We start from the raw sequence: 15532 nt of genomic DNA, 5'->3' as shown, positions 1-15532 counted from the left end.
TTTTAAAGAGATTATATTTGTCTTATTCAAAAGCTTGCAGAATATCACACCTTTATGGTTCTTGAGATATTAGATGAATAAAACAACAAAAAGAACAGACAGCCAAAAGTACTTGGTGTTGTCAAATACTGTAAATAAAAGGTGTTTTGAGCAACACTGCAAACAAAACAAAGAAGCAGCAAGAACACCGTGCACTTTTTCCCACTGAACAATTACACTAGAGAGCTTTGAACAATGACAGGTGTGGCAAACACGCAATAAACACATGTTGGCAAGGCATTGAACGCAGCATGAAGGCAGCTCTTGGACTTTACCTATAAATACCTTCAAATGACATTTATTAAAGATATTTTGATTGCATCTGAATCGACTCCTTTCAGCCTTCAACGTGTATCTCGTTAGATCTATTCAATCATTATTTTGTTAAGAATTGATTGCAAAAAGAAAGAGTATTTACCCCTAAACTAGAAGGATTTTCAGGAGTCCAGAGAAACATACTATAGTTTTGTTCTTAATTCTAAACATAGAGACAAGACACGCAGTAATCCAGTAGTTATAGTTTACACATCCTCCCTGTTGATTCTTGCTTCATGGGAACAACCGAGGTCTCAATGAGAGACGTGTGTTTGCTGATCAGACCGCAGTCTCCTGTGCACCGTGCTGCCATGGTATCACGTGTCGGGTCTGGTCACATGACTCAGGTATGTGTCCGCCGAGAGCTCATTATCGCCTCAACATGGGCCTGCAGCGCTGAGCTCACCATGAACACTTGCTCTGTTTGCAGCCTATACTGTGTGTTCACGTTTAAGGGCAAATATCAGGCTACATACATTATCCTTGGAGGTAATATAGAACATGTGTTGCTTCAGAATATCACAGTTATAACTAATATGTGTCAAAGGAAATGTGTCGCAAATACAAATGGAAAGATGTGCAATAACATGGCAAAAACAAAACAGAGATTTATGGCACTAATAAGAACAGAGTGAGATTGCCGCTTACAGCTCAACGTTTGAATGATACTGACAGAAATTAATATGTCAAGGATGGTCAAGGATATTATTAGGTTATTATTAAGGTTTAATGATCATACAATTGTGAAATGTTTTTAAAATAAATCGCAAAACTGCAGAAATGTCATCTTATTTACACCCTCATTTGAAAGTTCGATACGTCCCATTTTTTTCATTTTTATTCTTAATCAGCTCTTTTGTAGCATTTCTCGCTACAAACATTATGCTAGATATTCAAATGTTGCACATCGCCAAAACAACATTATCTAAATTTCAATAAATTGCCAACTTTAGCCACGAAATAATACAACTACAGTTGAGGTTAAAAACAGTTTTCGCTTCCTTCAACTCAACAAATCCATAACATAAATAATATCCAGCGAGCGAGTTACATAACGTCATCAACAACTCTGTGGCAAAGTGTTAACTATTGTCAAAAAGCAAAAAGGGTAGTAATCTCTTTTAATTCGGTGAACATTATCCATCATAAAAATACTTCCAAAAAGCCCCAACAAATTGTATTTCCGTGCCAAACAGGGGCAAGCCCGAGCCTGTCACGAACCTCCTGCTCATGATGTGACGATGGAAATGAATTCTGTGACGCCGGATGGATTTCTCCTTGAGGGGCAGTCAAGTTGTGAAAAAAATTGAAAGTCAACGTAATGGGCTAGAATAACTGCATTTGTCCTAGGTGTCATTGCCAAAAATCGGCCGAGTGTCACAGTAAAGGAAGAGACAAAATGCTTGTCAAGGGGAAAAGACTCGCGCACGGATGCTTTTCCCCAATGACTGGCCATTATTCTCAACTCACTCAAATGAATAGTGCGCTGGCGATGGCATCCTTCAGCCCAAGTGGAGACAGAGCAATCATGAAACGCCAAAAACAAACCGATCAATAGGTCGTGTGTCAGCCATCTGCAGAGAACACAGAACTATAACAGGGGACAACATGCCACTATAAGACTAACTAGTTTTTTCTAGCGTTTCCATTCTCAGAACAGTATTCCTGCTTTGCCATGGTAAAGAGTAATCTGTTTGAGTCAAGTCGTGAAGACATTTTTCATTTACTGTGACGTAAAGGTCAGAAGTAACCTTGTGTTTGTTTGTTTGTTTGTTTGTTTGTTTTGTGGACAGTGACTGCAGACAGCAGAGGACCCTGAGCACAGGGGTGGGTGGAACTGACATGTGTCTCTCTTCTTTTCTTCACTATAAAAAAGTGGTCTCCAACGTTATTGTTTGGATGAAAGAATGTTTTACAGAAAGAGAACAAGTTCACGGAGAAAAGTGTTACGACCAGAGTAATGGCAACTAAACCAACAAAACATTTAGCAGTTTTTATTAGAATAAAAAATCAGCTGACCCTTCTCACCCTGGATACGGACTATTTGACCCACTCCCCTCAGGCAGAAGGCCACGGCCACTCCCCTCAGGCAGAAGGCCACTCCCCTCAGGTAGAAGGCCACTCCCCTCAGGCAGAAGGCCACGGCCACTCCCCTCAGACAGAAGGCCACTCCCCTCAGGCAGAAGGCCACGGCCACTCCCCTCAGGCAGAAGGCCACGGCCACTCCCCTCAGGCAGAAGGCCACGGCCACTCCCCTCAGGCAGAAGGCCACTCCCCTCAGGCAGAAGGCCACTCCTCTTAGGCAGAAGGCCACTCACCTCAGACAGGAGGCCACTCCCCTCAGGCAGGAGGCCACTCCCCTCAGGCAGGAGGCCACGGCCACTCCCCTCAGGCAGAAGGCCACGGCCACTCCCCTCAGGCAGAAGGCCACGGCCACTCCCCCTCAGGCAGAAGGCCACTCCCCTCAGGCAGAAGGCCACTCCTCTTAGGCAGAAGGCCACTCACCTCAGACAGGAGGCCACTCCCCTCAGGCAGGAGGCCACTCCCCTCAGGCAGGAGGCCACTCCCCTCAGGCAGAAGGCCACTCCCCTCAGGCAGAAGGCCACTCCCCTCAGGCAGAAGGCCTCTCCCCTCAGGCAGAAGGCCACTCCCCTCAGGCAGAAGGCCTCTCCCCTCAGACAGAAGGCCACTCCCCTCAGACAGGAGGCCACTCCCCTCAGGCAGAAGGCCACTCCCCTCAGACAGGAGGCCACTCCCCTCAGGCAGGAGGCCACGGTCCATCCGGATCAGAACCTACCGCCACAGGAACAGTTTCTTTCCTCTGCTGTTGGACTCATGAACACTTCTAAAACACTGTCACTTTGACTATAATTTAATCAATCACTCACTGCACTGGTCACTTTCTGCACTTCATATGTAAATGTAACTGTAACTTTTGTGTACATAAGTCTGTTTTTATCTTATAGTTAATTTAGATTGTTTTTCCTTAATGCATGCCTAATATTATTGGATGTATTTTGCTTTTATTATTGTTCATTGTTGCACCGAATCACAAAAGCACGTTCCTAGCGGGAGAATTTTGTTCACATACTGGCAATAAAGCTTTTCTGATTCTGATTTAGCCCTAAACCAAAAGGCCTGATTTTGATATGATTGTCTTTTGCAAGTTGGATTACTGACTTAACAAATTGTGAAAATCCCTTCAGCTTTGACTTCCAATCCTTATGCACGGCTCCAACTTTCTATGCAAGTTTAAACTGCAAGCTTGATAACACTCAGGAGGACCGGCTCGAAGCTAGGTGAAAAGAATACTTTGAACATTGGCCGGGCGGACAGCTCCACACACTTCAAAGAGGAAGATGCCCACTTGCACCCTCGAAGTTCTGATCAGGCAGTTTGTCTTTTAGCACGTCAGCCATCTTGTCACTCAGTGCGTCCCCCTTAATCACTCCTGTCAGTCAGAAATGTTTCTGTCAACACAAGTCAATGGCATCACTTCCTTGTCTGTGATTGGATAATGAGCCATGTGCCGCAGACATTTTAAAAAATGAATGTCAGAAGTAACGTGTTGCGAAGTGGAATATGTTTTTCATTTGGAGAAAAATGAGTTTGATGTCAGGGCAGGGGAGGCGGGGTTGACCAGAGGACAGCTCGAACAGCAGCAAAGGGAAAGCCATGCTCTGTTTTTTTTTTCTTCACAAAAGCAGAAGAAAGAGGAGGGATGTGAGCGAAGGAGAGAGAAGGGTGGAGTGGGTGTCTTCAGATGTGCCAGTGCTGATGAAAAGACAAGAGGAGGAGACAGAGGACGGAGGTGGAGGAGGACTGAACCAGTGTGCATTATTCATCCCTGCTGACACATCACAATCTCTGATTCATCTGGAGAAGGGCATCAGTCAAGTCACAACCATCTTTGAGGCTTCACTCATGCGCGCCTGGCTGGAGGGGACAGCTGCACGTGCACACACAAATACAGATGGTCCAAATAATGAAAGCTTAAAGATGTGGCTTCATCTGGCATTTCATCAATCAGTCTAAAATGACAAGGAATGAAACAATATAGGGAAATAATCAGGTAGAGGTTACAATAGGGATGCAACAATACTAACTATACAATCAACTGTAATATTGAACTGTTGCGACTCAATACGCTCACGTCACAACTTTAGTGCGTTATTTGAGCCATAGATTCAGATACAGAAAGAAAGAGGCCAAACTCTGTTATATTTTAACAACACACTGTCATTGTTGTAAATGTTATATTTATTGATAATTGCCATAAAACTAACAGAGGAAACATTTTTAGACCGCTTCAAAATCTCATCAATATTGTGACCCATGTATCAAGATATGTATCGAATTGTGAGAAAACTGTATTGTTGCATTACTTGTTACAACAAAGATATTTTGCAAATAGATAGTTTTGTTTGGTTGTGTTTTTGAGTTCTTATCATGTCTATCTATGCTCATCTATACAGTGATTGAAATTCTGACCCAAAATCAAATGTAAATGTCTCTGAAGACTGGATTTGGTTTCCGTTATTGCATGCTAGAAACGCGATCTAGAAGCACGGTTTCACAGAATGATCCATACACACGAACTGATTATTTAAACGAGAAAGCATATCCGGCGCACATCTTATACAACCTATTATAATTCTATTTGTTTTATGTAAATTGTATTCTCTGTGAAGGGCAGACCTTGTGCTATAAGAGATTCTCATGAGAACCAGCTTGTATGAAAATACATATGCAGCTAATTAAAGTATGGTAACTGATGTGAACATTTGCATGTAAACAATCAAAGGTCTAGCTGACGAATGTACCCTTAAAACTATTAAATCAGCCCATTTTGAAGCATGAGCAGCATTAAATTTCCATTGTTTATTTTTGTGTTTGGATGAAATTGCCGAGAGCCTTAAGAAGTTAATTTTGCATTCCAGTGTTGCACCGTCTCCACATCCTTTGTATAAACAGCCCTTAGAAGCTCAGCGCAGACAAAACCTTACCATTTGGACGGTTTTGAAAAAGTCAATTATTGCCCCAACAAAGATCCTGTCTGCTGGTGGTACAGGTGGTACAAGTTAAACAGCCTTTTCACCTCGCCCCGTTTTGACTGGTTCGCTCAGATTTACAAAGAGATTTTGTCCAAACCTTAACCTACTAAAGTGAGAAAGTGTAGAAGTTGGTTAAAGAAGAATTCAAATAAGACCTGTGTCGTGAAACCAAAGCGAGCAGGGGAAGACGTCATCAGAAATATTCATGGATCACAAGGAAGTGGAGGGAGCTTAAAGGCCGTTTTTTGAACTCTGGCAAAATGCTTTTTAAGGTAGTGTGTGCATGAATGATTTTGTGAGTGCGGGAGGCGAGAAAAGTAGTAAGTGCGAGCCTGCTTTGAAACATTAAACCACGGTTCACATATAGGCACAATGTAAATAAACTGCAATAAGCTTGTGGTCATCAGGTACTACATCTAATGAAATTTGTGTCCTCATCTTTGCTTTCCCATTTCTGCTTTACAACAGTGCGTCTCTGAAAGAAAGGACATATTTGGTGAGATGGAGGACGATAACATTATTGCAATAGAGTGAGTATTGTGGTGGTCATTCTCTCTTGCGTTAACATGTCATAGCTGTTACTGAACACTGCATATATGAATACAATGTGGGAACAGTACTTGAAAAGGGACATAACCCTATACTGTATTGACATGATAATGGCCTAAGAATAGCCCCTGTAACATAGTGTCACTGTGAATGAATTGATAACATAAAAACGTAGAGGGCTCTGTACATGCATGAGTGAACCCATTATCATCAAGTACTGCTGTGCATGAGTACAGACGTATGAGAAGTCTATCTATGCGGAACCAGACCCCATGTGTGCAGATGGGGTTGTTCAACAGTGGCAGATGCAGAAGAAGCATCTATTGTCTCCAAAAAGTTTATGTGCTTTCGATGGCCTTTTTCCGTACTACTTATTTTTATACTACTTGCCTTGTATTATCAAGTTTGTGCATCGTTTGAGGGGAACCTAGAAAGCCAGGTGACTCTGACAATCTTTCATTTTGCCATCAGCAGCAGCAGCGGCCACTTGCATCGAGTGGATAACGAACAAAGGCTCCTCCACCACCACCACCACCACCACCACCAGCAGCATCATCAGCATCAGCAGCATCATCAGCATCAGCGTGCCCAGGTACCCCACGCAGCCCCGCCAGTGCAGTTAGAGATGGGGGGTTGAAGCCAGAGGAGGCAGCGCTGTTGCCAACCTGCCCGGTGACCCAACATGCATAAAACAGCAGCTCCAGCAATGACCACGTCCAAAAATATCTCCCCCAAAGTCTCCAGAGATGCGAGCTGTTTACACAAGCTACCGCGCGTCTTTAGCTAAGCACTTCTCCAAAAGGTATAAAAAAAAAAAAAAAAAAACGACAGGTGCGACCCGCTACATTTGGGGTGGGGTGCGCGCCTCTTTACGCAGACATATGTTTGTTACCTGGTATGAAGTGCTCCAGTGTCTCCGTCCCCGTCCGCCAGATGCATGTGGGTGGATTTGCAGCAGAGCGAGCCTTCGTCGGAAACGGAGAGGCGAAAGTGTAATCCGGGGGCTCCCTCGGAGAAAACGTGTCTGCCTTTGTGGGCTGGAAGCTGCATCTAACCCTCGGCTCTTTACCGGTCAATTTGGAAAGACCCCCCTCCTTGGTCTGGGTTTCGGTCAGGAGCTCATCGCCGGTCGGTCGGACGGCCTCACATCCAGCCAGTTGATGTCATTGATACTCCCTTGTCTTGTATCCTTCCTCAACTCTCTCTCTCTCTCTCTCTCTCTCTCTCTCTCTCTCTCTCTCTCTCTCTCTCTCTCTCTCTCTCTCTCTCTCTCTCTCTCTCTCTCTCTCTCTCTCTCTCTCTCTCTCTCCATCCCAGTTGCCATGACGTGATGCAGGCACTGATCTCCAATAGCAACCGTATCCCCCCCATCACCCCTATTGCCCCCATTACCCCCCTCCTCCTCTCCCCTCCTCAGGTTTACAGCAGGTCTTGTGTGTTGGCTTGATTTGAGTTCTCCACAGCGCACTCTGAGCAGCGCCCATGGGCACGCGGGGAAGATAAGCACCTTGAAACCATGTAGATTCCCATAATGTGGCGTCTAATAATAGATGCTGGCAGGAATTCAGAGTCACAGAGCCCGTATCTGTTTCAGAAGTTCAGAAGTCCCTTACTAAAAACGTTGAAATGTGCAGTGAATGTTGTGGGCGGTAGTTATTATTGCACAACAAAGAGGTTGGGCTGGGGAAAACAGACCAATTCACACGACACACAATAGGTGATTTGAATATTTATTGCAACCTTCTGTGAACAATTATAGCCTTGCTGTTATGAATTTATATTTTGTTTCAGATTTCACGCTATTCATGTGGATGCCACCGTGAAGGCCAGCTCAGCCATCTCTCAACAGCCGACTGGAGGAGACAAGGTCAACTGGATGCAATATTAAATCAAATGGGTGCATGAAGGAGCCTTTGGAAATACAAATAGTGTTCGGGTTCACGGCCATATGCTTTTTCTTGGTTAAAAAAATACAAAAAAATGAATTTACAATAATAGTGTGTGTTAAAATAGACCAATAGGTTCACATAATCTACTAATGAACAGGGCTGTTCATTCATGCTGTGCTATGCCCACACAAATATGTCCTTAGTGAAAATCAGTCCGTTATCTCAACATTTAAGTATGTTATTTTAGCCTGTTATTCATCCGAGTGAGGACAGACATCACATAAAATGATTCAAACACTTTCAGGAACAAAGGTTTGCAGAGTGAGACTTTCTTTGTTTCTATTGCCATCTAGTGGAGGCACAAGGCATTGCTGTCTTTCCTTCTGAACAATGTCAGTCCTTTGACCTCTTGACCTTTTTAAAGCCCACTTCCTGTGTCAATATTTACATTTGGTCTTGAATGTCTCAATTACAGCAAATACTCATTTATTTGAAAGAAGCTGTCAAAAGTTCCATCTTGGCAGATCCATAAATATGTTGTAGACTCGGAGGGCAAATATGACCTTATCATAATTATCATAAACCACTTGAAGTTTCTTTACTAGATCAACCGAATTGTAGCCTGAATACTAAAGAGATTATGAAAATTCAGCTGGAGTTAAATGACATTTTAGAATAATGCCTAGTCTGTTGTGAAAGGTCTCATCAATCTGTGCAGCTAACCCAGTGAACTGCCTGACTGTATAGCATTACAGTATTCCCTTTTACAGATTTGAACTAGGGCAAAAGATCCCTAAAATTAGCAGAGTAAGAGCCCTGTCTCTACCACTGCCCTGCAGCAGTGACGTTAATTGCACGCTATTTATACCTTAAGAGTTCACAACTTGGAAAGATCAGATTTCTGTTATATTTTATTTTGGCATCCTCACGCTTAAGTGAGCAGAGGAGAACATATGCTACCACTGGTGTAGAAGACTCACAGCTCTGCATTCAAATAAAATACCAATAATAAAATATTAATGCAAAATAGTCTTTCTCCAAGCCAAATTAGACAACACTGTTCTAAAATGTCTTTATAGATTTTTTTTTTTTTTTAACAATCTGAATAAAACTTCAAAGAGCTATGGACACAGTTTGTGGGGGATACTGAATTTTATTCAAGTATCTCAGATACACTTTAGTTCTTGGGTTATCATCTGTTAAATAAACCATTTGAGAAAGAAAGGCAACATCAGTTTGTCATCTGAATGTACAGTTTGAATACTGTGCTTTGAACTTTTACACACAGCTACTCCTCCATAATAACACACGACCAACAAAGAGATACCACGAAAAATAAGACTAAGATGAAACCATGGAAGATAATCCCACCAAAACATTCAGGTGGAGTATCTGAGAATTATGGGGAAATATATTGCAATTCAGAAATTTGACCAGTCCCTGTCTGTCTCTGTTGTGTGGAGCAGACAAGAACCAAAGTGAACACAAATCTGGCTTCAGCGGTGTGTCAACAGTACAGATGTAGGCACACTTAGAGCACATTCAAAAAGATGAACTCAGAGTAAAACAGCTGTCAAAAAGGTCTCTAGTAAAAGTATTACATAAACCAATTTATAGAAAAAGGATCGTTCCATTTTAGAGCCTGATGTTGCTGGGAAAAGCATCTGAACTGAACAATAATCCTGCTGCAAGCCGTTTGTCCAGTGGGTTTGTAGTGTTACCTCTGATTGGATTATCACCCTGCATAGACTTCTGTGCACACTGGGGCGTTAGCTAGCCATGGTGCTTTGTATTATACAGGTGCCACAGCCCCTAATCAAAGACTCATCTTATCACTAGGGGCAGCACTGGCAGTTTAAACTAGCTTCAAATTCCCATTAAAATGAATGATCATGTCTGTTAGGATCACACCTTGTGGTCTACTTTTGGCACAGTTGCTCATTCAAAACATTTTCATAGCAAACAACACTATGAAAACACTTTCAGCACATTTAGATTCGACATTTTCTATAAAGTTCATGCTCATCACTGGCAAAGTCCTAAAGAAGCGTTCTCATGTTTAGTAGTCCAGTCTCTTCCAGACCAACAGCAGCCCATTCAAAATGGTGGTTTTAAATTAGAAACCTGCAAACAGTGACTTAATAAAGCAATAACTGAGTTAGTCACACAGGTGAGCTCAGAACAAGAGCTTTATTGCTATGCTCTGGTTTGATTCTGAGCACATGTGCATGCGCCAATTTGGAGCAGAATAAAGTCAGTGGAGCTCGATGAATGCCTCCATCTCTTCAGAGATGAGCCCTCTGTATGGCAGTCTGTTCTTCTCCACGGCCCGCGCTGCCAGGCACTGTAGGGTCACATAGTTCAGAGGGTAAAGTGCTGGATGTCCGCTGCTCTGCTCATCTAACAGTTCATAGGCTGTCTTCCTCTGGGCATTTGTGGCATCAAAGTGGGCCCCTGCTTTCATGAGCTGAGCCATGATCTCTGGACAGCCATTTGCAGCAGCAATGTGCAGAGGTGTGTTGTTCTCACAGTCTCGTGAATCCACGTCAGCCCCACACTCCAGCAGCAAAGACGACACAGCCTGAGAAGGAAAACGGCCCACAGGGTATCGGCCCACTGACGTGGTGTCCTTGTCTACAGCCATGTGCAGGGGCGTGAAGCCGCTACGTCCTCTGGGGTTGAGTTTTAGCAGGCGGTACACAGTGTGTTTCTTCTGGTGCTCTTGCTCTGGTGTGCACTCTAATTTTTCTAGCAAAAAGATGAGGTGTAGGATGATGGACAGGGCCTTGGTGAAGTGAGGTGCCTCGGGGGGGTTGTCCCTCTGTGCAATTGCCCTTTCTACCTCTCTTACACTTTTCCTGAGTACTGTCATCAGGTCATGAAAGGTGACTCGTGTGGACAAAGTGCCTTTAGCGCGGTCCTGAAGCACAAAAGAGAAGAGTTCTGCAAATGACAGGAAGCTGGAGGCAGTCATGGGGCTGAGGGGGTCTAAGTTGCTCTGCTGCATGTCCAGAGCGTACTTCCATAGACTGATGCAGCGTTCAAAATTACCGGAGTCTGCATACACTGCCCCTCTGTAGCGAATGTAATAGGAAGTGTCTGGGTGTGAGGGGCCCAGGATACGCTCCCGCACTAATAAAGCTTGCATTCTCATTTCATCAGGATCTGTGATCAGAGCCTCCAGCTCCTCGGCAGAGTTTACTTCTTGAGCGCAGCCGTAGGCAGGGATTGGGGGTCCAGGAGGGGGTTTCGCCAAACAAGAAGCTTTATCACCTGGTTGCCTCAGCTCCATGGCCCTCCTCCAGTATTTAATGGCCCCAAGAAGATCACGTTTCTTGTCCACAAAAGTAGCACCGAGTAATTCAAGGGCATCTATGCGCTCTTCTCTGGAGGTGCGAGGCTGATGGGCCAAATACTCCACTATGTTGGTGTGGCCCGTGACACTGGCAGCCAGGAGCGGGGTCATTCCGTAGCCATCCCTCTCCATGCGGGCATTGCACTTGAGCAGCATTTTCATAATATCAAGACTACCGGACTCGGCACAGTCGTGAAGAGCCGTGTTTCCTTTCACGCTCTTGCGGTTCACGTCAGCTCCTTTGTCCAAGAGGAATTTGGCGATCTCCTTATGGCCTTTGTAGCAGGAGATCATGAGGCAGGTGTGGCCATGGCGGTTGGCTACCTCCATGTCCGCTCTGTGCTCCACCAGGTAGCGGACAATTTCCAGATGTCCATCAAAGCAAGCGGCTCGAAGCGGCGTGGAGTTGGTAAGAGTGGCGTTGTTGACAGAAGCGCCGTGCTTCAGCAGCGTTTTCACCACAGGAAGGTGACCCGCGGCGGAAGCCGCCCAGAGCGGGGGAGCCCCTTCAATCGTCTCGCCGTCAAAGTTAACAGAGCCCCCGAGTTCCACGTTGGCTTTACAGAACTCTATGAGGTAGTCTACCACCTCCAAGTGCCCGTACCGAGCGGCAATGAGCAGCGGCGTGCCGCCCTGCGTCTTCTCCTCCGCCAAAGCCTCCAGTTCCTCTGGACTTTTGTTGCTCAGCAACTTCTGGATAAGTTTTAGCTTACCATCTCTGGCAGCGTTGTAAACCGCCGTGGTTATATCCATTTTACACACGAAGTGCTCCAGAGCAGCACATCAACCCCATAACCTCCCGATCACAGAGAGACAGATGAATTTGGAAGGGGAAAGCCGAGAGACGGGCTCTTACTCTGGGCTCTGTTTCTGCCTCTCATCTTTCTGCCATTTTGAGGCTGCTGTCAAGATGGCGTTTGTGTTGTTTGGAAGCTCGGTGTTTAGATTCTCTAGTGAGGCATTATGGGACTTGTAGTTTGAATCCGAGTACTAGGCACACAAAGGGCCATTACAAAACTACCTTATCCACAATGCGGTCTGGTTGAAAATCAGCTGAGTTGATTCGTCAGTAGATGCTAATAGATCCACGGTGCTCCCGCTGTTGCGATGACTTTTACTGTGAATATCTTTACAGTGAAGTCACTGCCCTGTAAACCGACGAAGCCTTTCTCATATTGTACAAACTGCAAAATGTGGGTAAATAGTCGCTAATTTGGCCGAAGTAATTCACCACCTTACAAACCAAAGCCCGGTCTCTAACCGCACATCATAAACGATTAATTTAAGTATATGGTACTAGTATTCAATGTATTTATTAATTTAGCGTTTCAAGTTATAATAAGACTAATAATGATAATAACAATTATTATGGTTATTATTATTTTTTATTATTATATTTGTTATTGTTATTATTCGAATTTGTATTTGCATTTGAAGCCTCAGTGCAGCTTTATCACCAGCAGAGGGGGCGCGTGATCCGTTTTACGTGCATTGAAGCTCTGCCTGTTGCGTCCAAAGAATCAAGTATTGGCCTCGGTAGATGCAGCTTTTAGTTCTAAAAATGAATGGCTTTAGGCAATTTGAAAGCACATGCCACTAAAGCATAGCACATCTTCCGAGGACACTGACTGAAAAAAAAAAAATACGCTGGCAATTAAAATACTTTTTTTGTTTAATTCACAAACATCTTACAACAGAAAAAAATAAATATAAACTTCAATCAAAAACTAATAAGTAAGTTCTTCAAGTACACGGGGGCTTTCTGAAATTGAAACAGATTTCCAAAACGCAAATTACATTGTATACAAAAGGTACAGGTCCAAATAAATACACTTGGGGCACAGAAACATCATAAAAGGCAACATCATAAAAGGCAACATTTTTAGAGAAATACATCCAAAGCAACAGGTTAGTTAGGTTAGTATAGTTTAAAACAAAGCTACAAAACAGGATGTAATATTGAAGCAGCAGGGGTCTCCTGTCTTATAGAGTATTGAATTTTGGACACCTTTGCCATCACAATATTAAACTTGGGAAGTGGATGAAAAAGCAGCTGAGAGGAAAAGGGCATTAAAGTCTTAGAGCGTTTGCCTTGGCAGGTATTCCCTAGAGTCCCGCCAGTAGCTCACTCAGCAGCACCTCTCTCTCTCCTAAAAGCACATCTCTCTTCAGGCTAGTGCCTTTGTTGACAACCTTCACCTTCATGGCCAGACTTTTGATCTGAGCTTGTGGGAGCGAATCAAAAAAGAAGTCTTCATTAAACACTGGGTTTCTGCTATTCTTGATTATAGTGCTCCTCTGCTTCTGCTGTTTGCCCGGGTTAAGATACAGTACCACGCAGCAGTTGATACTCTTAACATCAGTCTCTCTGCTGTATAATGCCTCAGCTACCAGGACTCGCACCCTCAACCTGGACGCCTCGGGGTCGTAGTGGGTGCTGAGGCGGAGTGTCCCCCCCTTGTGCAGGTTAATGGTGTGTTCTCTCTGTAGGAGGTCAGCAGCAGTGCCTCTTGAGCTCCCGCCCTTTGACCCTCTGAAGGCGGGGGAGGGCGGGCAACGAGGTCGACGCCTTTGCATGTTGGGGCTATTGTCCGCAGAGCTGCACTCATCTGTGGACAAGGAGCTGTGACGTGCCAGGGACCGCTTAGCACGAGACACCTTTAACCAAAACAGAACACTTTAGTAATACCTTTAAAAATAACTTCAGCAACACCTTGGAGAAAATCAAATGTGTTAAAAGGCAGTCCTCACCTTGGCTTGTGTCTCCTGTGTGATAGAGCGCAGTAAGGACGCAGACCGGGACAGCAGAGGAGAGTTGAAGGGTGAGGATTCAGCAGAGGAGCAGGTCTCACTCTCTCCTCCACTGAAATACCTGTACGGGTTGGAGTCTGCAGGGGTCAACAGTGTCCCGCCCTGGGAGCGCCTCTGCGAGTTGGGGGATGTCAGGGGGCTGCTGGGGTCACTGTGGAACAGGCTTTCTTTCCTCCGGGTGTGGGGCGATTCCACCAGGGTGGAAAAGCCATAGGAGGTCTGGGCCTTAGGGACGTACGGCAGAGACATGGCAGTCTGTGACTGAGGGTCTGCGTTGGTGTTGTGCTGCAATGATGGTTTGTCCATGGAACCAGGCTCATCTGCACTCTCGATCTGGATGATGTGGCGGTTGGCAGATTTCTGTAGGCTGCGGCCAAAGAGGCGCGGGCTGCTGCGGGCTCTGGGGCTCTGGCTGCAGATGGCGTGGTCCGAGGAGGAGGGTCTCAGAGTGGAGCGGGGCTGAGGCTCAGGGCTCAGGGACTCCTCTGGTGGGCAGCAGATGAGTTTAGGAGGGATGAAGAAGTCTGGGATCTTCTCTGGGGTGAGCACATTGGCGTAAACAGCCACAGGAATGGCCTCGGTGGTCTGGGGGGTTTGCTGAGCCCCACTGCTCTCCACAGAGCTGCGCAGCTTTTCCAAGAGCCACATGTCACACAGCTGCAGCCAAACTGAATCATGAAAATAAAGAAGAAGAAACGCCACAGTGTAATCATGCACCTCACTGAACTCACTCACATGCAATAAATCTTACCGTCACACAAAACCTTTTCCAACATCGACAAACCTGACTGAAGAGACTCCTCAATGCATGGTTTAGTGTTGTCAACATGACTCCACATTGACTTTTAAATGGCAGTTTAAATTATTCTTATTTTTTAAAGTACACTCTTTATTTGAATTGTTTTTGTCTTTGACTTATATAGGTTGTTTTCTCATTGCTCATTGTTTTATGTTGCACCATGTCACCAAAGAAAGTTCACATGTTTGTGAATTCTGTTCATTGGCAATGGCAAAAAAACCTTTTCTGAATCTGATTCTTTGAACCAACCAAATAACCATAAGAATTAACAGTTGATCTCTCGTCAATCTAAATCAGTAAACCGAAATTAACTTAAAACACACGTATATAAAAAGCAAATAAACTACATAGGCTCATACGACCTGCAGTCAGTTGGATCACATACCTGTTGATTGAAATACTGTTGCGCGCTCCTCTCCAAGCGCGCCGTGCGTAAAAGGTCTTTTCTCGCTCGTACGAGTCCAGGTCTGATCCGGGCGCTTGGCAGCGGTAAAAGGCTGCTGCCTGCTTCATGAGGCACACTCGCTTTATATAATGAGGTCTGTGACTTCTGAGCCAATGAGAATGTTGTGTAACCTTCCTGCAATGTCTACTCTACCATCAAACTGCGCACTTTGAAGCAACAGTCCTCTCCTCTCCATAAAGTGTTGGAATTGCGGCTCCTCTCTCTCGCCTCATTAACTTTAGAAGAAAACGTCACAGCTAGTTGACGTTCACGTGC

At 44.7% G+C, this 15532-nt stretch overlaps 3 protein-coding genes across 9 annotated transcripts in view; all 3 read right to left on the bottom strand.

Annotated features, from left to right (window-relative positions):
* The window catches only part of LOC140356390 (receptor-type tyrosine-protein phosphatase S-like), a 73503-nt gene extending 66355 nt beyond the window's left edge, over positions 1 to 7148 (bottom strand). For 6 of the 7 annotated variants that reach the window (XM_072441279.1, XM_072441282.1, XM_072441283.1 and 3 more), the window contains exon 1: positions 6850 to 7142. The gene's annotated coding sequence lies outside the window, so the exon portion shown is untranslated. Of the gene's footprint in view, positions 1 to 6849 lie in introns of all 7 variants that reach the window. The other variant, XM_072441285.1, reaches the window with a different exon arrangement.
* A 1838-nt stretch (positions 7149 to 8986) lies between these two features.
* Positions 8987 to 12148, bottom strand: fem1a (fem-1 homolog a). The gene has a single exon (XM_072441277.1). The coding sequence runs from the start codon at positions 11952 to 11954 to the stop codon at positions 10101 to 10103; it is 1854 nt and encodes a 617-aa protein (XP_072297378.1). The 5' UTR covers positions 11955 to 12148; the 3' UTR covers positions 8987 to 10100.
* Positions 12149 to 13067: 919 nt separating this feature from the next.
* Positions 13068 to 14743, bottom strand: LOC140356386 (C2 calcium-dependent domain-containing protein 4C-like). Its single transcript, XM_072441276.1, has 2 exons — positions 13953 to 14743; positions 13068 to 13859 (listed from the first exon to the last, which is right to left on the bottom strand). The coding sequence occupies exons 1-2, from the start codon at positions 14658 to 14660 to the stop codon at positions 13308 to 13310; spliced, it is 1260 nt and encodes a 419-aa protein (XP_072297377.1). The 5' UTR covers positions 14661 to 14743; the 3' UTR covers positions 13068 to 13307.
* Positions 14744 to 15532: the final 789 nt, after the last annotated feature.

The sequence above is a fragment of the Eucyclogobius newberryi genome, unplaced genomic scaffold, assembly GCF_026437365.1.
Source record: "Eucyclogobius newberryi isolate DKJ021-1_F unplaced genomic scaffold, fEucNew1.0.hap1 SCAF_12, whole genome shotgun sequence".
NCBI classification, from domain to species: domain Eukaryota; kingdom Metazoa; phylum Chordata; class Actinopteri; order Gobiiformes; family Gobiidae; genus Eucyclogobius; species Eucyclogobius newberryi.
This window is presented reverse-complemented; position numbering and strand designations above follow the sequence as displayed.

Coding starts and splice junctions, on each gene's coding strand:
- LOC140356386 (XM_072441276.1), bottom strand. CDS start 14,660: ATGTGGCTCTTGGAAAAGCTGCGCAGCTCTGTGGAGAGCAGTGGGGCT. Junction 13,860..13,952: donor CACAGGAGACACAAGCCAAG/GTGAGGACTGCC, acceptor TTTTGGTTAAAG/GTGTCTCGTGCTAAGCGGTC.
- fem1a (XM_072441277.1), bottom strand. CDS start 11,954: ATGGATATAACCACGGCGGTTTACAACGCTGCCAGAGATGGTAAGCTA.